The 27,111-nt window shown below is 37.5% G+C and overlaps 3 protein-coding genes across 5 annotated transcripts; all 3 read right to left on the reverse strand.

Annotated features, from left to right (window-relative positions):
• Positions 1-209: 209 nt before the first annotated feature.
• Positions 210-4,258, reverse strand: LOC129281610 (uncharacterized). Of its 2 annotated transcripts, none has more exons than XM_064113224.1 (4): positions 3,978-4,258; positions 2,989-3,097; positions 2,063-2,244; positions 210-1,600 (listed from the first exon to the last, which is right to left on the reverse strand). In XM_064113224.1, the coding sequence occupies exons 2-4, from the start codon at positions 3,091-3,093 to the stop codon at positions 937-939; spliced, it is 951 nt and encodes a 316-aa protein (XP_063969294.1). In that variant the 5' UTR covers positions 3,094-3,097; positions 3,978-4,258; the 3' UTR covers positions 210-936. The 2 variants fall into 2 exon arrangements, with proteins under 2 accessions (XP_063969294.1, XP_063969293.1); XM_064113223.1 differs by having other exon boundaries at positions 3,628-4,179.
• A 402-nt stretch (positions 4,259-4,660) lies between these two features.
• Positions 4,661-10,643, reverse strand: LOC129282016 (uncharacterized). Its single transcript, XM_054917946.2, has 4 exons — positions 10,476-10,643; positions 9,258-9,368; positions 8,112-8,296; positions 4,661-6,855 (listed from the first exon to the last, which is right to left on the reverse strand). The coding sequence occupies exons 2-4, from the start codon at positions 9,357-9,359 to the stop codon at positions 6,198-6,200; spliced, it is 945 nt and encodes a 314-aa protein (XP_054773921.2). The 5' UTR covers positions 9,360-9,368; positions 10,476-10,643; the 3' UTR covers positions 4,661-6,197.
• Positions 10,644-12,422: 1,779 nt separating this feature from the next.
• Positions 12,423-26,792, reverse strand: LOC129281780 (uncharacterized). Of its 2 annotated transcripts, none has more exons than XM_064113077.1 (4): positions 26,653-26,792; positions 17,903-18,001; positions 17,125-17,312; positions 12,423-15,501 (listed from the first exon to the last, which is right to left on the reverse strand). In XM_064113077.1, exons 2-4 carry the CDS (start codon positions 17,999-18,001, stop codon positions 14,835-14,837), a joined length of 954 nt encoding a protein of 317 aa, XP_063969147.1. In that variant the 5' UTR covers positions 26,653-26,792; the 3' UTR covers positions 12,423-14,834. The 2 variants fall into 2 exon arrangements, with proteins under 2 accessions (XP_063969147.1, XP_063969146.1); XM_064113076.1 differs by lacking the exon at positions 26,653-26,792 and adding an exon at positions 26,212-26,568.
• Positions 26,793-27,111: the final 319 nt, after the last annotated feature.

A 27,111-nucleotide genomic window follows, 5' to 3' on the forward strand; every position in this document is an offset into this window, starting at 1 on the left:
GGAAGTGACCGGAAGGATTACTAATTAACCAATTTCCGCTTCCCTATTGTTTACCGGAAGAAGTAATTAACACCTTCAGTAGGGTATAGTCTATGCTGCTCCTATATATTCCGTTCATGAGGTATTATTAAATCCTATTTCACAATTATGTTATTTAAAACTATTTGTTTATCCAAAGTACAAAAAATTATGTCTTCCTTAAATTTGAATTGAATTTATTGGATCTATTTTAATTGTGTATCCATTTTGTTTAACATACAAATAACAAAAAAAACATAAAAAATCATAAAAAGCGCTTATACTTGCACATTGGTATACAAACAAATTACTTTACAAATAGGGTGGGGGTCCAATTTCCAGACACATAAGGAGATAAAAACAAACATCTGATCTGGGTTTTCTTAACATATACATGCATCAAATAAGCAGAAATAATTGTGAACGTTTACTTGCTATAATATTGTCTGACAATATTGTCTCTTCCACATGTTCAATACACATTCTTCCGAGTTGTGCTGTTTCAGATAGTTAAATGGGTTAAAGGGCTATATTTTTCTTAATATTCGTTCATTTTTAAATTAGAACATGCAGACAGACAAAATAGTCAATATGATATTTGCATCGTGATTCAAATTCGATAATGATTTTTTTTTACTTTTGCCGTGTGTGTGAACGTCACTATAATTTTTATATGAAAAACGAAATAGCCCCTTGTACATTGTATTATGTTTATAGCATTGTCTGAGAATGAAAACAAAAATATATGAATATGAAATGCACTTAATTCTGAAGTTCTTAGAATAAATTATTCCAAATACTCATTAATGTATTTTTGTATATTTGTTATTACTATTTTTTTGGGGGGGGGGGGGCAGGGGAAAGGGGGTGATGGGACACTGGCAATGAGATGGCAGTATAGATGTTCACCCCGTACATCTAAACAGTAATTCTATTTTTTGCCATTTCATTATAATATCCTATAGTTTCATCCACTGCTTTGATGACATCTGGGGTCATCTGAGAGCGAGGAATCGTCGGTTTAGACGGTCTGAACTCACTAGACATAAGTGACCCCTTGTGAACCATAGCTATCCAGTCCTGCTCAAGGTCGATCTTGAACATCCACCGCCATTGTAAGGCGCCCTCTGGCGACGGATCCCAACGTAGGTATCTGTCATCCCATGGCATACCTACAGCCTTGAAATACTTTGGAAGCAACTTCCCAGGGTTAGCTAACATCTCATCGACGTCCATGACCACGGGTTCGTCATCGTAATTCTCCCTGACATAGCGCCAGAGATCATATTGGCATTTGTATGAGAAACCTGGTGCTACGTAAGCTGCATCTTCGATGAAATTAAAGGTGTCCTCTTGGAGAACTTTCTGCCTGGGTCGTGGGAACTTCTTCTCGATCTTGTAGAGGAGGCTTCGCCATGAAGGAAACACTCGCTCAGGGTTTCGTATGAGGAAAGTATGCCGGAACCCGGCCTGTTTTCCCGGAAGATCACAATAATGACCCGTTGCACCATGAGCGATGTCCTTCACGAAAATGTTCTTGTCGGCGGGTACGGAGTTCAGAGCCTCTTGAAGTGTACTATGCCTTTATAATAGAAGACAAAACATTAGGGACGTACAAGCTGCAGGAATGACTGGTAACTGCCCCATTCCCCAATTCAGAATAACATATTTCTCTTCCTTATTTTATCTGCCCTTTTTCGGAGGGGGAGGGGGGCATATAATTTCTTCGCCAACAAAAATATTGACGAAATCCTGGGTCTACAACTGCTAAATAAACTACGATAAAAAATCGCTAAGAAAGAACAATCAAGTACAAGTAAAAATTCATCAATTTTCATCTGAAACTATAGTCTCAATCATCAGGAGGTAAAAAAAAAAGAAGAAACTTCAGAAAATATGGAATTATCCTATTTCTTTAATAAAAAGAATTAATGGAAAAATTAAGATTTTTTTTGGAAAAAATATTGATGGACTGTGACGATTAAAAAGTTTACCCAAGGATCAAATAAATAAAAAATCGTGATTCTTTATTATCAACACTTACAGAAGAAATGTTGTATCCAATTGTTTTGCGTCGTAGGTTTTGCGAAGTTGATGGTCCTCGTCTAGTGCCTGAATCGTTCTCTGAAATGATTTAATGTCAGCCTTAGTTTTTGGAAAGTCAAGACCAGCTGCCTGAACCCCTTGTGCAGACATGAAGATAGAACAGTAAGGCTCAAACCAGATCTAGATGTAGGATTAGAAGAGTGTTAACATCAATAATAATAATAATAACAACAACAACAACAAAAAAATAATAATAAAAAAATAATAATAATAATGATAATTAAAAATCATATTGTTTATGAGATTCCGGCTGATACTACAGTGTCACAGTCAGGTTATAGGTTTTAGCTCAAGCTGCTTTTCTTTTCTCTCTCTGCTCTCTTCCACACACAAGCGTGCGCGCAAATTTTTTCTTAAAAACATGTTTCCTATCAAGGATTTCATCTAAATTGAATTTAAAAAACTCAAGCTTAATAATTAGAACAAAATTAATTTTCATTTTAAAAGAGTCTACAAAAATATTCACCAACAACTGAAGAAATTAATAATGGAATGAAATGCCCAAAAATACTAGTAAAAAAAAAAAAACTAAATCCCAACCCCTCTAAGTAGACATCAAAATAAATATATTATGCTGATTAATATTCATTAATTTTTTTTTTTGAATAATTAATGATTTGCCGAAAACATACACACACACGCACATGCACCCCCACACACACACTCACACAACCCCCTCTCTCTATCACACACGCACACCTACTCAAGTCTAAAACCATCTGATGCCGCTCTCTCTTTCCCACATCTGTCTCTCTATATATAATGTTATTCATATCATGATTAAATTTGCCTTCACAACCACCATGTCGCTGCACTATTAGTTTGAAATATATCCAAGATGCTATTTTTTGTTAAAAAACATACCTCCGTATTTTCAATAAAACTAAAGCACTTGGTGATGGCAGTCGAGATGGATCTGGGTACACACCACATCATGACCCGGAAGGGCTTCCCATCAGATTCTGACATGATCCTGCTTGGACATACAAAGTGAAAAACAACCGTTAAAACCAAAATCAAATACAGATATGAGCTTCTGTTTAAACGCTCATAATAATTAACAAACAACTGCTTTTGAACATAATGAAGAGGAAGAGTGTTACCCGTCAAGTTTTTTTAAACTTTTTAGTCACTTATCCATCATTTTGCAAACTACCAATATTTGAAAAACTTCCAAAATTTATATCATATCTGAAACAATTATAATTAGAAATAATAAATGTGCAATTTAACTGCTATGGCAGAAAGGTGCATGTAGATGCTGATCTACTGGAGGAAGGGGCGCTTTGGGGATGAAGCTCTTCGACCCCCCTCCCCCGGAAAAAAATACTCAAGCTCACTTTTCTACGATTGAAATGATCAACATCAGACATTTTTCCAAGCCCCTTGAATCCCCCTACAGAAACAAAATTTAGTCCAGAACTGCGTCTGGTGCATGTTTCAAACACACGATATGAGGCACAATACCTTACAACCGTGGAAGTATAAAGGATAAAAACATACCTCCGTATTTTCAATAAAACTAAAGCACTTGGTGATTGCAGTTGAGATGGATCTGCATGGGTACACACCACATCATGACCCGGAAGGGCTTCCCTCAGGCCACTAACACAGGCTTCTAACCTGACTGTGTAGATATAGGGGGTCGGAGGGGGGGGGGGGAGGTGCATGTAATACGACTTGCGATACTTCCGAATTCTGTCCAATTTAGCGGCAACATAATATAAATAATCATGTACAAGACAAAGTACAACACCAAACAGTATCAAGTATGAGGAGTTGTATCACAACAATGTGGCAGTAAAGTTAATTCATCGAAGTTGGATATAATATTAGGCCAATGTCGTCTATACCTGTGATATTCCTGCTCCTCAGATCTTCAGAATGAAAAGAATATTCTTCCAGTGCTGGATGAGAAAATTTCAGGCTCGATGACAGGAAAACGGGACAAATATCTTTAAAAAAAAAAAAGGTTTTTGTTTTCTATATTTTGGCCATGGGACGCCCATCACTGTTTACAATGCCTGTCTGTTTCGCCAATGGACTTTGCCGACTGGGTCCAAAGTTGCCAATTTATTCTGAACGGGTGTCTAACAGCGACCAGAATGATTATCTACTTGAAACTATATTGAAATGGATTGTTTGGATAATGGTACCAAGCTAGTCTGCAGGCACAGACCCTGATTGAAACTTTGATCAACAAGTGTGTCTCCACGCAAAGACTAGCACATACAAACTAGCTGTTTCAGGGCCTTCAGAACACAAGTCATGAGTAGGCTGCAATTCAGACCCTTTACTCGAGTGAAGGGTTTGCACAGCAGACTAGTAGCATGCGTTGAGCATGTTAAAGGATGTTCATTGAATTGTAAAATCAATAGTAGTTTGATGTGAACCATGGAATATTCTGAAAGAAGGGAAAAGCCAAAGATGGTTAAAGAAAATCCCAAAGAGGCCAATCAGAATGGTTCGCTGGCAGCTCAGAAGGACGAAACGAAATTCGGAAATAAATTACAGTAAAAAAAAAAATCAGGAAAAGTTAAATTTCATTTCATTTATTTCCAACAAAATACAAATCACAAAAAAAATATAGTTTGATCAAAATAATTAAGTCAATGCAATAACAAAATATGTATCATATTACACTTGCAATAACTAAATAGCATTATCATTATTACAATCAATAAATGAAGTAAGATTGAGGCAAAAGGGTGGTATCCTGGGGAGGGGTACTCGAATAGTAAAATAATACCTATGTGCCGCACCAAAAACGTAAATAGGGAACTAAACTTTGATTTTAAAATGAGGGTCTCCGGAACTACTCGAGGATCAGCGATATCATTGCTAAAAATGCAATGTTTTGGAATAAGGTAGATTTAGGAGAACAAGCGTTGAGGGAACTCCATTTTAGGTTATCCTTAAAAAAGACTGCCGTCTCCCATTCTCCAAAATTAGTCAAGACATAGCAAAATAATCTGTTCAGTAGTATATTGTAAATAAAAGGTGAAATCCAATTATTTATTACTGTATCTCTACAATGTATGTTCTCACATTATTATTTGAGTTTGCATAATGTGAAATGAATCAACACTGTTTTCTCATTAATTTACTTAAATCGGCAATGTTGTTTAAAATAATTCGATTAACTTGCACTAAAGTGATCACGGATTTGAATAAATCGTTGAAGGAAACTTCCCTCGAATATACGGCTCGCGAGAGTTCTTAACTATCGTCCTCTCTTGTCATTAAGTGGAACAGTTCATGGATCGTGTCGACGTCTTGTAACCTCGAAGAAGCTCTCCTCGTTGAATGGTTGTCGTATTGGTCGTACGGGTATGAATGTTCAATGGAGCTTCTTGTTCTGGATACCGTTCCCGAATAAAAGGGGACCGGTTATCTCGGAATGTTACTAATGCGGACCAGCTAGAACATCCTCGGAGGGATAGAAAGGGCGTGGAGACTGGAAATTAGTACTCCTCCTTCAAGAGGAAAATGGACCTAAAAGCAGCAAAACTGGTTCCCCCATTTCTCGTCTGTTACAAACAACTCTCACCCACATACAAGATGCTAAGTTATAGCTGCCACTATGAGCGACTGCCTGTTCAAACAAACACGTCTGTCGTGTAGCGAAGATGGTGGCGCGGTGCCTGTTTTCCTTAGGCAATGCAGTCTACTCGGCAGCAAGTTGCGCAAACTCACAGACTAACGGGATATTTTTATGTTATTCGAAACTGCAATGAAATAGCGTTTGAATTTAATAACCGAAACATTGGTCTTTTTGTGGCAGTATCCTCCGCCTTCGATATGTTCTACTGATTCCGATCGAGATCTACAATATTTAATGCTGAATTTGTATACCATTCCACGCATAAGAAGACGAAGAAAAAACGAAAACAAACAAAAAATGACAAGAAAGTTTATAATCTAATGTACCACAGGCATAAAATATGGCGCCTAATTCCCAAGAGACGCCACTTTGAAAACGCTTATTAAGTATTACTGCAGTCAAAGATCTATGTTCAATCTCTTGCAGGTTGAGTAGACCACGCTTTAGACATGTTAGAAGGTCTGATAGTTTAATCAAAAGTGATTCGACTTGCCGCCATTTCCTTGTAGAAGTCCGCAGTTTCGTCGATTGCCTTGATTGCATCAGGTGTCATGTCCGACCTTTGCAGTTTCGGTCGGGACGGTTGAAAAGAAGTCGACGCCAACGCTCTCTGATAGGTCACGCTCTCACCAAAACCCATCGGGTACAGAGTCCTCCATTCCCGGGCTACCGTTGGGCTCGCGTCCCAGGATAAGAGACTCTCATCCCACGGCATTCCACAAGCTTCAAAGTACTTCGGTAGGAGTTGCTTGGGGTTGGCCACCAGCTCATCAATATCAATCACTACCGGTTCCGGGTCAAAGTGTTCTTTGACATGCCGCCAGAGGTCGTACTGGCACTTGTAGGTGTATCCAGGCATCATGAAACCAGGATCTGTGGTCATATCGAAGGTTGATTCGTCTATGGGCTTCTGACCCGGAAGCGGAAGTCTCTTCATCTGAGCCATAAGGAGGTTTCTCCAGGACGGGAAAACTCTTTCCGGGTCACGGATTAGGAAAGTGTGTTTGAAGCCCGATTCTTTACTCGGGAGAAGGTCCAGGAAGTTGGTGACTCCGTACGCCATGTCTTTCACAAAGACCGATTGGTCATCAGGTAAGGAATCCAGCTGCTCCCGAACCCCATCTCGTCTGTAAAGAAAGAGAGAAAGACAGAGGAAGAGGGAGAAAAAGATAGGGAGGAAAGGGGGGGGGGGAAGGTTGATGAAAGGTCAGTAAGGTCCTGGTCATGAGTGATCGCGTAATAATCAAAATTATTGAGGAGGCGAAAACCAAGTATTTTAAAGTGTGCATAAATAAGCTCTAAACGACTGAAACTGAAAGCCTCTTGTATAATTTTTACCAGTGAAAATTAACATTTTGTGTCCACAACACATTCCTTTTGTTTTTGTTTTTCTTTCATTTCTTTTGTTCACGTCCTTTCCCCCTTCAGTCCTTGTGCTGCTACAGCGAAAAATGCTGCGAATATTGTTTCCGCTTGGAAATCGTTTCTAAAGTTGTTTAGGAACAGCCTCATGAAAGTCACCAAGATAATATGGTATTGTTTTCAGATCTTCAAAACCTTCAAAGACTTAGTCAAGTCAATAGACTTGTTTACTGAAATTTACTGCATTATTTTCAAACACAATTCATTTCGACAACCTGAAAGAGGACGAGATATATATTCATGCAAGTGTTGTACTTTATCAACTGGAAAGACTTAAGCGTAATACCCTACACTTTAAAAAGTAGGTAGACAAATCTTAACCAGTTAGGTGTCCCGAGTGAACAACATCCCAATGTGTGAAAATTACACCCTATAGACTTTGGACATAATCACTAAAGAGTGTAAAAATAACAGCCAAAGGGGTTGTGATTAGACCCTAATTGCCCTTGCGCTGGTGTCGAACTAAAACCCTAAATCTATTAATACTGTGGCGGATCGGGGGGGGGGGGGGGCACATCCGGCCCATGCCCCTCCCCTGAGAGCCATAATCATTTTTTTAAATGTAAATATGCCGTTCTTACACAAGTGTGTCCCCTTTTTAAAGACACAGCACATATTAAATATTTGTAATGGGAATATGTCGTCCATACTCAAGTGAGGACTTTCTCTGCTTGTCAAAATTGTGCCCCCCCTCCTCTCGGCAAATCCTGGGTCCGCCCCTGATTAAACACCAGAGTTACAGGTCAACACCACAGTTTTGTTGTGTAAATAAACATCTTTTCCCCAACTACTACTTTATTCAATCAATCTATTCAACCACGACAATAATATTCAAACAGCTACTATATTACAAAAATAATAGGACAATAACATAAAACCCACGTCACTTTATTCCTTTCGTTCTTAAAGTTGATTGAATCAAAAGAAAAACTCGAATATAATAATACACCAATACACTTACAGTAATATTGATAGATCCATCACCTCTGGTTTCAGTCTGTTTTCCAGAGGAGTTCCTTTCGTAGCAGCGTTTAGCTGTGAGACGAAATCCGGACTAAGATCGGCAGCTTTGGCTGGCAACGTAACACCCATGGACTTCATGGCATAGTCTTGAATGAAGGCGAGGCAGTAAGGCTCAAACCATATCTACAAGAAATTGAATCGTTATGACAAATGAAGATAGACTAATACGGCGTCTGAGACGTGATTTAGATATAAAATGTAAGAACTATGTTCCATCCAAACAATATAACGCAATGGTATGTTACTTGGAATCCCTTGGAATTACTATCCCCGTCACACTCACATACTTTGGGAGACGAGAAAAAGCATTCCTCTTTCTCTCTCCCATTTCTTTCTTATTTTTTTTTCGATTTCCCTTCATTAACTTTTTTCGATTTCTCACTAAATAAACCTCTCCTTCTTTTTGTCTTTTTGTAATTTATGCTTCATTGAACCTTTATATTTCCAAATTATACAATGTATCAAAAGAAAAAAAAATCACAAAATTGTTACAGTAATGAGTCAGTAAACAAAACCAAAAATTCTTCAGCTTGTTGTCTTTCTCGTCATCTTTCATCTCTCTCATTCTCTCTTCCTTTACTTGGTCTACCAAATCAGATTTTTTTTTCTCTCTCCCCTCTCTCTTTCTGTTCAAACAGTTAACCAATCAGAAGAGCAGCTTGAGTTTAATTTGTTTAAATAGCGATTAAAAGTAACCCTTTCTGATTTGAATTTATAAATAGACTTCGTTCACTTGGCATGAACATTTTTGTTTCACAATAATACAATGATAACATAAAGAAATAATATCAAAGTGTATCGTATCCATGGTATATCAGTAATACATCAATAATCGCTTAATTATTTGTGAAACAGAGTTATGTCCATGAGGTGCGATTTTATGAGATATTTTGTCAGATCAGGATGGGAAGTAACAATCCTTTACCTTGGGTGCATTCTGCACAAACTTTAAACAATCAAACTAAAGAATAGCCCATAATGATTACGGTGTTAACAATATAACTTGTACCTCTACGGTATTGATAGAATAACAATAATGAGGGGTAGATAAAGAAAAATCACAGAATGATTATGAAATAAATACCTTTGTATTATCAATCCAGCTGAAACACTTTGTCAGTGCTGTTGATATAGACCGTGGAACGCACCACATTATCACTCGGAATGGCTTTCTCTCAGCAGACATAGCTACAGCCTGATAATAAGACAAAGAATAAAAAAGGGTCAAACATATAATCGTATATATATATTTTTTCTTTCATTTCATACATTTTCATATATATATTTTCATTTCATTTTCATATAAACATAGCATAATAAGTTTAGATATAATCTATACGATTTGAGCTTATGAGAACATTAAACATGTTAAACGAAAATAAATCAAATTAGGCCTTCCTTTGTGTGTGTGTGTGGGGGGGGATGTTGATGGGATAAAGATAATCTGGGAATGACAAAAATCAATATCTTACAATATTATAGGAGAGTTCAATAAATTTATTGCTAAAAAAAATGCAATAGTTAAATGGTTTTATGCTCATTTTCATAACTCTCTATGCAATCTTTGACATATTAAGAATCTATAATAATAATAATAATAGCCAATTTTTATAAAGCGCTTTTCCCAGAATGGCTCAACTTGCGCGTTACAGCATATTATTACACCGGTCATTGGATTCATTTCAATCCCGCACGAAAAGTGCACAATTTCCACTCCCTGGGGAGCAATCTATAAAACTCAGTGGCCGGCATTAATTGTGAAATCGATTTTAACTATGGAGACACCAACACTAATTCCCAGCTTAGGCCATTAGCATTTTGCTTAATTTTAATATATGGGAAGTCCCAAATAGGCAAAATCTTAGTGACATTATATATTTCTCATATTTATCGTGTTATTTTCTTATGCTTGAATTGGGGGAAGAAAACTGTTCTGCTATCATTCCTAGACAGTCATGAAAGTCATTAATGTTAAATCAGCTGATAAATTGCAACCTGTGTACTGGATGATTTTTTTTGTTACAATTCACTACCCACAACCACAACCTTATACAACCTTATACCAAATTAAACTCGAGTTCATGCAGTATACGAATCAATGTATCATTGGGACATCTCGAGTAAAACAACAAAATTATACTGCCAAAGCATATCACATGATATGCCTAGTATACCTCCAGTTTGCTATGAGTTAAAAATCAGTTCGATCCTTTCCATGTGTCACAACTCACAAATATCGAGAAAAAAAATTCCCCGTGTGTATCATAACTCGACAATATACAGTATTCACTTATATACTCACTTGTGATACCTCGGGGCTTCGTCGATACACCTATACGATCTCGTTAGTTTAAGCAGAAATGGTCATTTGAATCTAAATCTTGAACGGTTTCCCCGTTTCGCGATGACGCTTCTTCATCCACGATGACAAGACGAATTCTCCGCATCAGTGCACCTGCATTCATCCCAAGTACAATGGATGCATGCGGGAAGAATGTTTGTCCAACTTCTTAAAACCTGAGCCTTATGCTACAGTCGCACCGAGGAAACTGACTCCAGATCGATCGAAGCTTTTACGTTATTTCCAATGACTCACCATCGGTTGGTTTGTAGTCGGTATCGTTGGTGTGACTGCAGGCTTAGAATTGATGCTCTGCACTGTGTGGTCATGGGTCTGTTATTCATAAGGATCAGGGGCGTGAAGCACATACAGTCCTCTTTCTTTATTATATGACCTGTCTGAGAACATGCACGTATATTCGTCGACTCGACTCCAGGGCTCCTTACATAGAATTGCGATTGATCCGATCAATCACAATTCTGGATGGCCAGCAACATCGACATCTAAAATTTATGTTAGTTCGAAACGTTTTCTAAATTGTGATGTATATTCATGAATTAATTGTTTTCTTGACAATTTGGTGTGTTCGCCTTTGTTTACAAAGGACATTTTGCAAATTTCCTGTAGAAAAAAAATATGACACTGATGGATTTCCATAGAGTTATGATTGATTGGATCAAAGATGGGGGCATGGGGCACATAATTAAATGTTGTTGGCAAGGATCCAATGTGTTTCGTATCCTCGATCATGATTTAATAATTGTGATAAGTGTGTTTAGTATAAACGCCGAATTGTATAACACGTATAGTTTCTAACGAAAATATTCACCAATGAATACGACTATCTAAAGATAGTTGGATAGTCTGACCTAGATCTAAAAATCAAGAAAACGATCTAAATAATGGCGTGGATAAAGCATTCCTGAATAATATGAAAAATGCACCTCGACCATATTTGTATCTACGTTTGGTTCTCGGACAACTTTCCACGAGGAAAACTTCCTCGTTGACATCCCAATTGCCTTCAAATTGAAGGATCGTGTGCTCCTGTTAGAATTGTTCTATAGGTGTTTTCAGTGGCGTACCTAGGATTTTCCACAGGGGGGGGGGGGCAAAATCGGCCGCCCAAAAAATTGAAAAGCAAAAAAAAAAAAAAAAAAAAAGGTCTTCAAGCTCGTTAGGGGGGGGGGCAAAAAAGGTATTTCAAGCTCGTCAGGGGGGGCAGGGATATGTTTTTTGTATGGGTTGTGGCTCGTCAGGGGGCAGTCTGCCCCCCTGCCCCCCCCCGTAGGTACGCTAGTGGGTGTTTTTTTTTTTATTTCAGGTGAAATATCCGGGGGTGTTGTCCTAGGCTGTCTAAAAGGGGAGATGCCCAGTTATGCTTTATTTTGCGTTTCCCATCTACGTAAGTCTCCTTACATTCTTCAATTTTGCTCTGTTTCTGACGCTTTTCTTTTGACTAATCCTCGTCTCTTTAAATTCTTAACCTCTTTTCATTTTCCCTCTTTCTCCAACCTCTTCTTTTCTTCGGATTCTCTTCCTCCCTGACCCGCCTACAGCCCCCCTCTCTCTCCGTGTTTGTTTCCCCCCTCTCCCGTACCCTTTCTCCCTTGGCTCCGACGCTGCCCTGCCTTCTCTCCTTATTCCCCCTCTCTCTCAGTCTCCCTTTCTCTTCCCCTCTCTTCCCAGGGACCGCAAAACCGGGGAGGGGGGGGGGTGGACTTCAGCCCCTTCTTTTTCCCAAACCGTGGACAAAAACGGAAAAAATGATCCCCTGATTGTGATTTTTTTGGCATGGTTAAGCCCACACACTTTCCGCGGACCCTGCTTCCTCCCCACCCCTCCCTCCACACAGCAAGCCCAACTTAACTGTGAATTACAAAGTACTCAATCAGACAATAATTTTTTAGTCATATAATTTTAACACATGTAATACATTCAATATCATGATTTTGTCCATGTGACAATACAAAATTATGCTTTTTGCTAATTTAATATAAGTTCTTAAACCTCGTTGCCACATATTTACAGATGAAATAACGCATTAAAATGATAATATATCGTGTCTTCTACATCACAGAACACAAATCTACGACAAGCTACTCTGTATCAAAATGATCGTCAAGCGATATTCTAGAATGCACCAGTATTTGAAGATTTATATACATAAAGATCACACACAGAAAGCAGACAATAGTATGGAAGAATAAAAGTGCCACCCCGATGTTCAGATAATCATCTCGTCATGTCTACAAGATCATGAATCAAAGATCTTGTCATCTGATCATCTCTCTCACGGGATGTATATGAATCAAAAGATCTTGTCATCTGATCATCTCTCCCACGGGATGTATATGAATCAAAGATCTTGTCATCTGATCATCTCTCCCACGGGATGTATCCATGGCGAGATCTATAAGATCATGGCATCTCATTATCTCCCACGGGATGTATCCATGGCGAGATCTATAAGATCATGGCATCTCATTATCTCCCACGGGATGTATCCATGGCGAGATCTATAAGATCATGGCATCTCATTATCTCCCACGGGATGTATCCATGGCGAGATCTATAAGATCATGGCATCTCATTATCTCCCACGGAATGTATCCATGGCGAGATCTATAAGATCATGGCATCTCATTATCTCCCACGGGATGTATCCATGGCGAGATCTATAAGATCATGGCATCTCATTATCTCCCACGGGATGTATCCATGGCGAGATCTATAAGATCATGGCATCTCATTATCTCCCACGGGATGTATCCATGGCGAGATCTATAAGATCATGGCATCTCATTATCTCCCACGGGATGTATCCATGGCGAGATCTATAAGATCATGGCATCTCATCATATCTCCCACGGGATGTATCCATGGCGAGATCTATAAGATCATGGCATCTCATCATATCTCCCACGGGATGTATCCATGGCGAGATCTATAAGATCTTGTCATCTGATCATCTCTCCCACGGGATGTATCCATGGCGAGATCTATAAGATCTTGTCATCTGATCATCTCTCACACGGGATGTATCCATGGCGAGATCTATAAGATCATGTCATCTGATCATCTCTCCCACGGGATGTATCCATGGCGAGATCTATAAGATCATGGCATCTCATCATATCTCCCACGGGATGTATCCATGGCGAGATCTATAAGATCATGTCATCTGATCATCTCTCCCATGGGATGTATCCATGGCGAGATCTATAAAAGATCATGGCATCTCATCATATCTCCCACGGAATGTAGACATGACGAGATCCGAGATCTTGTCATGTGATCCCCACAGGTTGTAGATTTAGATTTAGATTTTATTTCCGTTCAACAATTTGTTTCAAAATATAATCAAAGTAACAATACATATTCAATATAATCGATAATACAGACAAATCAATGAAATTTCGTAACAAATGTTGAATATAAATTAAACAAAACTACAATTTGTTGCAGTAATTTTATCAATGAAAAGAAACAAGAAATGAACGGAGGGACTTGCCAAGAAAAGCAAAAGCTTGTAGAGAAGGCAAGCCCCTAAAATTAGTTTCAATACTAATTATAAACAAACTATATATACAACTCTATACAAAAATTGAGACGGACACAGAAACCAAACTCAAAACAAGTAATCCACAAATATCAAAATAAAACGAATAAGCGACAACAAAAATAAGAGAAAGTAGACACCACGAGATCCAAGATATTGTCATATGATCATCTCTCCCACGTGGTGTCGACATGACGGGATCCGAGATCTCGTAACCCCATATTTTCCCTATAAGTAGACATGACTAGATGATTACACTCTTAAGATGTTGGGCAACATACTGTCCACACAACAATTGGTTAAAAAATATCAAACTCTGGTAGTTTTCACCCTGAGCACACATTATTGGTTTCAAACTACCCAGAATTGGATAAAGTTTTAACCAATTGTTGTGTGAACAGTATGTTGCCCAACATTTTTAAGAGTGTATCTGAACATATGGGGGGTCATTTAAAAAGTTTAAACGATTACAAAAAAATGTTAAAACAACTTGTTGTTAGAGTGACAGGCTTAAACGACGTGCTTTTCATTTTATTGTTTTTTTTACTGTGTACGTTTTTTCCAGCTTTGGTCATTATCGGTCTGGGGGCGGTTTCCTTGTGTGACTTTAATATTACACTCTGTTCGTTTCCTGATGTAATTAATTTCACCATGTTCATAGAATAAAATTTCTATAATAGTACAACTGAAAATAAACATTTCATCATTATCCCGGCAGCAATACAAAAAGTATGTTTTCATCATGCATTTGAATTTTCTTAAGCTTTGATCCTTGTTTCGGCCATTTCTTTGTAGTAGTCTGCTGTGGCGTCTATAGCCTTGATTGTGTCCGGGGTCATCTCTGATCGAGGAAGCTTTGGTTTCGATGCTCGGAATTCAGAACTTTCAAAGGCTATCTGGTGGGCAAGACGTATAGTGCCATCCGCTCCGGTCCCGGACATGGGAAATATACACCGCCAAGTCTTCACTATGTCTGGGCTAGCATCCCACTGGAGATACTTAGCATCCCAGGGCATTCCACAAGCTTTGAAGTACTTCGGAAGCATCTCCGCAGGATTGGCCAACAGTTCGTCGACATCAATGACCACAGGGTTTGGGTCAAAGTTCTCCTTGACGTGCTTCCAGAGGTCATATTGACATTTGTAGGTGTAGCCTGGCATCATGAATGGCACATCTGTGGTCATGTCGAAGGTAGCAGGGTCGACATGTTTCCTTCCCGGCATTGGCATCTCGGCAACCTGAGTTATCAGAAGGGTTCTCCAGGAAGGGAACATCCGCTCAGGATCACGGATCAGAAACGTGTGTTTGTAACCTGCCTCTTTCTTGGGTAAGAGATCTAGGTACCCTGTGACGCCATACGCCATGTCCTTGATGAATGTAGGTTTGTCTGGTTGACTTTCAAGCTGTTGCCTTATCCCATCGCGCCTAGAAAATTCAAGAATAATATAAAAAAAAACTCTGGAAATCAGAAGGAAAATAATAATTTCAATACCCTTTGAAAATCGAGGATCGTAATAGTAAGTACTGCGTTTATTGAAATCTTGTATGATATTTACTCGTTGAACATTTTTACGAGGAAGAGGGGGGGGGGGGGGGGAGAACAAGAAAAAAAGAAAAAGAAAGAGAAGAAAAGAAAAAGAAGAAGATGATGATGATGATGAAGAAGAAGACGACGACGAAGAAGGAGAAAGAGGAAGACGACGACGAAGAAGAAGAAGATGATGATGATGAAGAAAAAGAAGAAGAATGATGAAAAAAATAATAATAAGAAGAAAAAGAATAAGAAGAATAAGAAGAAAGAAAAAGAAGAATGCAGGGTACATCTTTTAAACAATATTACCCAAATAGCTGTTAGAGTGACGTGCTTAAACAAAGTTTTTAAACATTTTTTTTCAAAGATATATTTACTGTGTATCAATAATTTCGGACAGAAAATCAACCCAGTGATCTCGTTCCCAATTCAGTTGACCGCCGCGAGTCTTTATACAAAATGCAAGAATAATACCGGCACTTATTCCTCAAATTCAGATCGATGGCCATCTGGTGAGTAGAGACCTTGACAGATGGTTGAAATTAATGTTCTAAATAAATCTTTCAGTGAAATCTTAGGCCTAATATCTTCAATGTTTGGTTTGTTAAATTTGCCAATCGTGGTTTTCATGAATTATAGAAGAGCCTGTCTCTTGTGCCAGTGGCATAATTGATTTGAGTTGATGATTTATAAACGTCATATAGTCCAGAATAGAAGAGGCATAACCTTGTTTTTTCATATATACAATATTTTTGGATGGTTTCTCGTCAATTCGAGGCTGCTGATTACGAATCTTAATGATGCCACTCGTGTAACCTTGAGCATTTTCCGCAAATTGGCAAAATCCAATATGGCCGCCAAAATATGCATATTACCCATGAAAATCATAAAATTTCCTGCAAATTGGCTATAAGATGTATGAAATTGTGTTGCAGGAGTGACATACTCTCTGAATAAAACTTTTTTTGACAAAATATCATGTCTTGCGTTAGTTAAATATTGGCAGTAATTAACAACTTAATATCAACCCAATGTTGGTACTTAAGAACAATTATTTGCCACTTTTAACTTTAGGATCTGGACATGCATTAAACAAAATAAGTAATACAACCTTTTAATCGGGAAAGAAGGAATTAGAGCAATAGTGTTGAAAGGTGGTTTAGAGATTGGGTAATTGTCTCTTTCTCGTGGCTTCGTCTTATACGATAATAAAAGGTTGATGTGATATGATAGGAAGCTTTCGAAAATAGGTCGGACACTATGAGATAAACAGCTACCCCTGCTCATGCTCAGAGATCAAGGTTACATACATCAGGACTGAGCATGCGCATCGATCTTTTGAAATTTGAATGTTCCATTCAGTTCACTATGTTTTCGGTCTTGTATTCGAAATTTCCATGATCAATATTATATTATATAGTATCTAAAGTACCGAGATTCGGATATTAACTAAACCATTCAGTTGAAGAAATTTATTTTAACTGTAACTGTTTAAAATTGCTTTGAAATATACTTACAACATTAGTGACACGTCCATCTTTTCTGGCAAGAAAACATGTTCCATGGGAGAGCCTTTCATCATGGCTTTTAATGGACCTGAGAACGCCTCCGGGTCAAAATCACCACAGCTCCTCGGAAGAGGAACGCCCATTCCTTTCAATATAAAGTCTTGAAAGAAGGCTAGACAGTAGGGCTCAAACCATACCTTAAACATGTTGAATGGAGATAATGAATGGTTTATTTGACTTTTGATATGAAGAGGCATTTCCACTTTATTTTATCTTTTGAGATTAATAATACATTTTCTTGAGTAAAGCATATTTTGTTGAACCTATTCTAAATAATAAACATCCGCAAATCATTACTGTTTTCATTGATAGGCCTATATAAAAAATAAACGAGAGTTGACATCTCAAGCTGCGAGTGAATCCAAATAAAGCATTTCCCTCACCTTTATATCATTTGGATAACCTGACAATTACATTGTCAATATAATTACGGTCTTTATCATTATTTTTTATCGTTTTTTAAAATTATTTATATCATCAAAATCAACACGTATAATAATCGTCATGGCTGTTATTGTCATTAATATTCGTCTTTTTCGTTTTCTTTTTCTTTTTTTTTCCCCATTCGTCCCTTTTTTAATTTTTAATTTAATACCCCTTTCTTCATCGTCATCACCATCAACATCATCATCATCATCGTCATTACCACCACCACCACCATCACCTTTATCATAATTACTATTCTCATCATCATCATCATCACAAGCTTCATTGTATTAATTCTTACCTCTGTGTTATCAATAAAACTGAAACACTTGGCGATGGCAGTCGATATCGAACGTGGTACACACCACATGATGACCCGGAAGGGTTTTGAATCAGACATCTTGTAGTAAAGGAAAAACAAAAAAGAAAGAGAGAGAATTGAGACGGTAAGTCTGAAATATTTAACACAAAAGACAAGGCCCTGGGAACGATTATTTTCCACAGGTGGGATGCTGGTTTAAATTTGACAAGCCCCCCAAAAGTTTAACTACAAAAGGTGATTTTGGTCCAGGAAAAAATATGACAAAAGCCGGGTGACTTTGGTTAAATTTCTGCTATTTAGCAAACTTTCCAGATTTCTAGGGGGTGCTGCTTATAGTGAATGAACAATGCATCACCTCCCAGCCAAATATTGGGTGCTTCAGCACCCCCGCTTCCCAGGGCCTGACAAAAGCATGAGGGGCATAATATGTTCACATTTTTACTAGATTAGTAAGAGACAAAATGTGAACACAAGTGTGGATCAGGTTTTCAGTGTATACACTGCAAAAACTCTGGTGTTGATTTAACACCAGCCCGGAATCTATATATGTCCACACCGGGAAGTGTTAAACAACACCAGTTTCGTTTTGGTCTAACACCAGATAGGTGTTTATACAACACCAATTAGTAAAACAGCATCGATTTGATTCCAAACTGGTGTTGTTTCAATACTTCTCTGGTGTGGACATATATAGATTCCGGGCTGGTGTTGAATCAACACCAGAGATTTTGCAGTGTAGGTGTTCTCAAATATATTTCTGACAGTTTTTATAATTAAAGTCCTTACTGATTGAGTATTTTTTGCAGAGTTAAATCTTTGATACTTATCACCCATGGTATTTTGATGCCCCCTTTTCATTTTTTTTTCATTTTCCTTTCACTTATTTTTTCTTGTTCCCCCGTTTCTTTAACATTTTTCACAACTTGAAATGCCATGGGGATAAGGGGTGGGGGGGGGGTGAAGGGTTGTTAGTCGCTCTCACCCCTCCCTGTACAGCATCGTCTACGCTGTAACTGTGCAGTTGCGAAGTGTTATAGAATTTCAGGATTTGTATACCTATTATATGGAATTATAATAGATTCAATTTTCATAAATTGATACGAGAAAATGCATGTAACATAAAGTATAATTGAAACGTTAATAATGTGTTTAATATTGAGAGTAGGCCTAAAGGTGATCATTTAGGGGTCAGGGTCTGCGGCTGGAGTGGTGGTAATCATATCCAGACAGGGGCGTATCCAAAATTTCTGAACCGGGGGGGGGGGGGGCTACATAAAATGTTACATTCTTATCGTCCCCAAATCGTTAATTTTCTCTCTAAAACTAAAATTAAAATGTTTATTACAATAAAAGGAAGGAGCACGTCATGCCTTTGGCTAAAAAGGGGCATGTGCTCTCGTGCCCCGTGGATAAGCCGGGCTTGGCATGCCTGGGTTTGGCATTCATGGTTTAGGTCCGGCCGGGGGGCACTTCCATTGACGAGTGGATACCATGCGCGACCATGGGGTCTCGAAAAGCACCCTAAACACGTATTTTTCATATTCTGAAAATGCACCCCTTAACAAGTATTGGCGTGTGAAACCCTACCCTTAACAAGTATTGGAAACAAAACTCTTGGCACGTATTCCCTAAATTGACCCCCTAAAAAAGTAAAGCGACATTTTTATTGTTATGTCACGGACGTCGGTTTTACCCACCTACATCATTCGGTTAAATACGCCCACACCTCGCGCAAATCGTACTCTAAACACGTAGCGTTGACTCTTGGGGCAAAAAGTACATCCTTTATAAAACATTTTAGTCTTAATTTTTTAGACCCTCGCAAATTTGACCCTAAACACGTAGCTTTCCTAGCGAAAATAGATACATTTTTTCAATATTTTAGTGTTTTTGACACCCTTATTACGTTACGTACGTAACGTGCCCTATCTTGAAAAAGACATCCTTTTTACGTGTTTTTTTGGTCGCGCGTGGTATCCACTCGTCAATGTGAGTGCCCGGTGTTGCACCCACAAATGTAATAACGCCCACAAATGTAATAACGCCCATAAATGTAATAACACTTTACCCACAAATGTAATAACGCCCACAAATGTAATAACACTTTACCCACAAATGTAATAATTTTTGATCGCCCACAAATGTAATAATGACTTTACCCACAAATGTAATAAATTTGAAGGGATTTTTGGCGAATCCGTTCTAAACTAAAATCCTATAGTAATGCGTTCATATAGCACAAAAGTGCAAAGTCTTTTTTTCCAGACCAGATTAATTCAAAAATTATAATATAATTTAAAGTCTTTTTTCCAGACCCGGTTATTTAAAAAATTATAATATAAGTCCAAAGTCTTTTTTTCCAGACACGGTTATTGAAAAAATTATAATATAAGTCCAAAGTCTTTTTTTCCAGACACGGTTATTGAAAAAAATATAAAATAAATCCAAACTAGGATACGATAATGATATTCCAGTGGAATGAAAATGAGAATCGAGCTTAGTCTTTTCTCCAGACCCAGTTAATTAAAACTGATGGAATTAATGTCTTTGTTGTTGTTTGAACTTACACGGTGCGTATTGTGAATATATGCGCTAAGAGTAAATTGAGAATCAAGCGTAGTCTTTCTCCACACCCGGTTACTTAAAACTAAAAACTAAATCCTTATAGTAATGCGTTCATATAGCACAAAAGTGCAAAGTCTTTTTTCCAGACCTGGTTAATTAAATATTTATGACATAAGTCTAAATTAAGTCTTTTTTTCAAGACCCGGTTGTTTCAAACATTATAATATAAGTCCAGTCTTTTTCCAGACCAGTTGTTTCAAACATTACAACATAAGTCCAAAGTCTTTTTTCCAGACCCAGTTATTTAAAAAATTATAATATAAGTCCAAACTAAGAAACCATAATGATATTCCAGTGGAATAAAAATAAAAATCGAGCTTAGTCTTTTCTCCAAACCCTGTTATTCGAAAATTATAAATAACAATACAACAACAACAAAAACACTATAAAGACCCCATAATCTTATTAATGCTGGATAACATGGACATATAGCATAGTCTTTCAGCCAGACCCAGTTATTTTTTTTCTTCAAAATAACGCTAACAGTAATAATAAGAAAATTCCAAATCTAAGACCAAACAATCCTTCAACCTAAGAACCTGTTTTAAAAAAGAGGTTTAGAGCATTGTCTTTATTCCAGACCTAATCATTAAAAAAAATTACCAAAAAAAATCTTCTAACGTAAGACTATATAATATTCTTATTCTTCTGGAATAACATGAGTTTTAAAACGTACTCTTTTTTCCAGACCCGGTTATTTCGAAAAAAATTAATTAAAAAAACTTCAACAGTTCAAATCTAAGACCAATCTTCAAAAGTTACACCCTTACTGGGTGTAAAAATATGTATTTACCCCGCACCCAGTTTTTTTTTTAAATAAGACTAAGACCCCTACAAAACATTGTAATAATGCATGGGTAAAGCAAACACCCTTTCTCCAGACTTGGTTATTATTTGAAAAAAAAGAAAGTTTTTACAAATATTCTAAAACGAATACCCAATAATCTAATTACTGTGGAATAACGGGGGGGGGGGGGGGGGTTCTTATTTTTATTTGGCAACCAGTCACATTTGACTATTTTTGCCATGAAGATGAAGATCGATTGTAGACTTTCCTCCAGACACAGTTATTTTAAGAATAAAAAAGCAATAAAACCCAACCCCAACAACGAATCTAAGAACCAACAATCCTCCAAATTAAGACCATGTAGAAAAGCACATGTTTAGAGCGTTGTCTGTATTCCAGACCCATTTAAAAATAATTCAAACAGTCTTAAAAACACAAGACTTTGTCATATTCTTATTCCTGTGGAATAACACGAGTATTATGCTTAGTCTTTCGTCTAGACCAGGTTATTTAAAAAATAAAGAAATATTGAAAAAAAAAAAACTAAGACCAAATTTCAAAATTAAGCCCAGTTAAAATGCTTGGGTTTAGAGTGTTGTCTGTACCCCAAGTTCTCTGAAAAATACAAATTAAGCGAAACTTTAATCTTAAAACTTAACCCCAGCATCTTCTAAACTATTAAAACCCTGTGATAACGCATACCACGAAAACGACAAATTAATCATAGGAGTAAATGTTCATATCTGAATGATACGCACCTAAAAACTCAAAATAACAATAACAACGTTATTCAACATCAATGATATTGTGGGGTCTTTGTTGATATAGTTTGTTTGTTTTTATTGTTTCTTATAATTTCCTATTTTGAAATAACTGAGTCTGGAGCAAAGACTACACCATAGGTCTGGCGCAAATATTCACTACTGAATGACACGCGCCGTATAAGCTAAAACAACAACAACAACAACAGTTTTATTGTTTTAGTTTGGACTTATATTATAATTTTTGAAGCAACCGGATCTGGAAAAAAGACTTTGAAATTATATTATAATTTTTGAAACAACCGGGTCTGGAAAAAGACATTGGACTTATAATAATTTTTTAATTAACCGGGTCTGGAAAAAAGACTTTACACATTTGTGCTATACGAACACATTACTATAGGGTTTTATTTTTTAGTTACCGGGTCTGGAGAAAATACTATGCTTGATTCTCAATTTACTCTTAGCGCATATATATTCACAATATGCGCCGTATAAGTGAAAACAACAACAAAGACGCTAATTCCACCAGTTTTAATTAACTGGGTCTGGAAAAAGACTAAGCTCAATTCTCATTTTTATTCCACTAGAATATCATTATCATATCTTAGTTTGGACTTATATTATAATTTTTGAAATAACCGGGTCTGGAAAAAAGACTTTGGACTTATATTATAATTCTTTTTTAAAGACCCTGACCGGTGTAAAAACAATCAAATATAAAAATAAAGGTAATGATTCATACAATACGAATATACCAAAAATATTACATATATCTCCTTCCAATAGTTAAAAATATTAAATAAAAATCAAAGAAACTGCTCCTCCAAAGTACGCTTCGATTGAGCACCCCCACGTCGCCTGGAAATGATGACGTCACGTTGTGTCAGGAGGGTTGTGATTCCATAGGTTTGTGTACAAAAGCATTGGGTATTTTCTTCCATTTCCATGTTATGAATCCATTTTTTTTCCGTTTTCAGATGAAAATGGCACTCAAAATTATTCACTGTTCAAATTGTTGTAAACCTACAACTATTCACTACCTTTTTTGTGATTTCTTTGGTTGGCTCTTATTGGGCCTAAATTGCTATGTCAGGAAAAGTTGTTATACATAATCTAAATGCAGATAGAATTGAAATCTGCGCCAAATAAGCAGGAAATAAAATATGGCAAAAACTAGTTCAAAACTGCAGATTTCATAAATTCAAGCTTGTGGGTAAAAATATATGTGATATCCCTCTGTGATAGAAGTGAAGAGAATAAAATGCGTTATCTGGAAAGCAAAAAAATCACCCAGTTTTTCTGTGTACAAACCTATGGAATCACGACGCTTCTTACACAACGTGACGTCACTGTCTCGAGGCAGGTGAAAAGCACAATAAAGCCTATTTTCTAAGCGGGGTTCGAAACCCGATAATTGGAATATTCTTAAGCAAAATACTCAGCTGGGAAGCGGTGAAAATGCATAAAGCATACCTTGGTGTATTTAGTAGCTTATAAGCTTTCGATTGGTATATAATTTATCAATTTCATTTTCGGGTCCGGTCTGGATCTTTAACAACCGGGTCTGGAAAAAAGACTTTGAACTTATATTATAATTTTTTAAACAACCGGGTCTGGAAAAAGACTTTGGACTTATATTTTAATTTTTGAAACAACCGGGTCTGGAAAAAAAGACTTTGGACTTATATTATAGTTTTTTTTAACAACTTGGTCTGGAAAAAAGACTTTGAACTTAAATTATAATTATTGAAACAACCGGGTCTGGAAGAAAAGACTTTGGATTATATTATACTTTCTTTATTTTTGTGCACTTTTGTGCTATATGAACGTATTACTATAGGATTTCAGTTTAGAACGGATTCGCCAAAAACCCCTTCAAATTTATTACATTTGTGGGTAAAGTCATTATTACATTTGTTGGCGATCAAAATTATTACATTTGTGGGTAAAGTGTTATTACATTTGTGGGCGTTATTACATTTGTGGGTAAAGTGTTATTACATTTGTGGGCGTTATTACATTTGTGGGCGATTATTACATTTGTGGGTGTAACACCCCCCCCCCCGGTTTAGGTTTCCTTGGTTCAGAATGGTTCAGAATGCAGGGAATGTAGTGAAAGCAAACAATCCGAATCCCAGGTAAAATACATGTACCTCGTGACGGTGACTCGACCATATCATGAATATCATACATTGTACCTACTTCAATTTATATTGTTTGTATAAGTTTCATTTGCAGCCATTTTATTTCGTTCTGTGAAAATGAAATAAAGCAAATTTGATATTTGAACATGGAGTTCGGAAGGAATACACGAGTTGTAAAATAATAAGTGGGTGTGTCACATTATCTGTTTTCTTAGTGATTTATTCGTAAATTCGTTATTCGGAACATATAAAGGAAGCATTTTATAAGCATGTAGGGTATACACACAATATATGTTTCTATGTCAGGAAACCACCTGACAACGTTTTAGGATGCCAAGAAAATGTATATGTATTGCAAAAACACCGGTGTTGATTTGTTAAACACCAGCCCGGAATCTAAATATTTCCACACCAGAGTAGTATTAAAAGAACGCCAGTTTGGAATCAAACCGACGCCGTCTTAATACTAATTGGTGTTGAATAAACACCTATCTGGTGTTGGACCCCAACCAAACTGGTGTGGATATAATATGTAGAGGGTAGGAGCAGAACAGAATGAGAACATGGAGAAGAAAGGGGATGAAGAGGAAGTGAAGGAGGAAGAGGAAGTGAAGGAGGAAGAGGAAGCGTAAGATGGAGATGGAACAGGATGAGAACATGAGGAACTACCATGAAGATGAGAACGAGTAGGAGGAAAAAAGTGGAAAAGAAGGGACAAAACGAGGGAGAAGGGGGTCGAGGAGTAAGATGATGAGGAAGATAATGAGGAGAAAGAGATCGACGTGGAGTAAAAGTTGAGGAGATCGAAAAGAAAGAGGATGATTATGATTGAGGAGGATGCGAATGATGATTGTGCCATGATTATGATCAGGAGGACTGGGGAAGCTGGGGGAGGGGGCGGGTCGGAGAGGAGAGGAGGGGCAGGAGGGGGGGGGGGCAGCTAGGGGTAGAGGATAAGGTTGGGGAGGAGTTAGCAGGTGTTTCAAATACCTTTGAAGCTTTCAGTATTGGTTACTGGATAATAATAAAGTTACTGGATAATACAGAGATAATTAATACACAGTACATTAGGGTTCCCACAGAAATTTGAAAACAGAATTCCATGACTTCTCCATGACTAAATTGCTGCTTTCCATGGCTTCCTGTGGCGTCCCGGGAGTTATGTAGAATTTGGGATGTCACAAAATTCGCAAAAATGGAAATCATGAACACCAATTATAGCAGCAGAGTATGATCACAAAGTATGAGAGTTGCGAGAAACGACAAACTGGAAAGTTGCCATAGCCAAGAGGTAAATGCAATTCCATGACTTTTCACAACTGATTTTCTAAATTCCCTGACTTTTCCCTGACTTAAAGAGAAATTCCAGTAGTTGCAGTAAACACTGATTTCATGAGAAAGTCTGTAAAACCAGGCTTAATTGTCAGTATATCATCGAGGATCTATATCTGGTACAGTTACATAAACTGAACTTTGTGAAATCTTGAAATCTACGCTGAATAATGTTCAGACTGAACTTCCCCAACACAGATAAGCGCACGTGGGACAGTGTATAATTATTGCTTTGAGCGTCGGGCCCGACGCTCTACCCGAATCCTGTGCTTATTTGCTGATTTCTCAGCAATTACACAATTTCTTCCAGAATCCTTTGGCACATGCGTTTTATTTATACAAACAGACACTTTGGTGGTCATTTCATTGGATTCTGTACGAACTCATTTTGATATCGTTACCAAAACTAGCATTTACCTTTAATTTCCATGGCATGACCACACATTTTTCCAGGCTTTTCCAAGACTGTGGGAACCCTGATTGGCAAATGAAACCACTTGGAGTTGGAAACTTTATAAGTATTATATATACCTTATAAACTTTATAAGTTATTCCTTACGCTCGTTCTTTTCTACAAATACAAACTTACTAATACCGGTAAGCATTGATTAATAATACTGAATCAATAAAACTTACCTTAAATCGTCGAAGTCTTGCTGTTGAACGAGATTCTATTAGCTGCAACGGGCTAACACGTGGAGCTGGAGAGATCTATGACTCGCTGACTGTGAGAATACGGTATGGCTTCAAAAGGTGTAGTGTTCGTGATCAGAACCAGGCCAAAGACGGCGCGTATTATACCCTGCGCAGTTGACCTCTAAAAAGGTCAAGTCTTCTTACCTTACAGCAGGCCCGGAGAACAGGGGCCTGTTGCATGAAAGGGTCTTTCGTAGAACCGTTCTACGTAAGAACGACATATCGCTCAACTGTTTCACAAAGAACATTTGGGCGATACGAATAATGGTCCTTGGAAAGACACCTCCAGACATGTCTAAAGCAGCTGGGGTCAATAAATGAACACCACTGCTCGATGATTAGAATTATGTAAATAAATAGGGGTGGGATCGACAAACTCACCAGGCAAAATATGACTTCTTAGGAGCGTTGTCCAAGTTCAAGTTCTGCCAGTCAGCCATATAAGTTAAATCCACCGCAGCATGGTCGGTGACGTCACAATATAGATTGGAGGAGGGGTAGGGAAATAGCTCGCTGCTACAGCCCCCCCCCCCCGTTTTGAAAAATTTTGGTCATATTTTCAAAAATGATAAAAAAAATGTGGACAAAATTCTGCCACCCAATTTGGAGCGACTATTTCCCGTCGTACCCTCCATAAATTTCCACTGGAGAGCATATTTTTTTTTTTTTTTTTAAACCTTCCCCCAAGAACACAGGGTCCGAAAACTTAAAACAAGTGTGGATCAAAATGATCCGATAGGCCATATAACATCAAATTTGAAAGCCAAAACAACACCAGTTTAGTATCCAAAAATGGCCAAAACACATTGGGAATTTGGCGAATGAATACTATTTTTTGCC

Source organism: Lytechinus pictus, chromosome 18 (assembly GCF_037042905.1).
Source record: "Lytechinus pictus isolate F3 Inbred chromosome 18, Lp3.0, whole genome shotgun sequence".
NCBI classification, from domain to species: domain Eukaryota; kingdom Metazoa; phylum Echinodermata; class Echinoidea; order Temnopleuroida; family Toxopneustidae; genus Lytechinus; species Lytechinus pictus.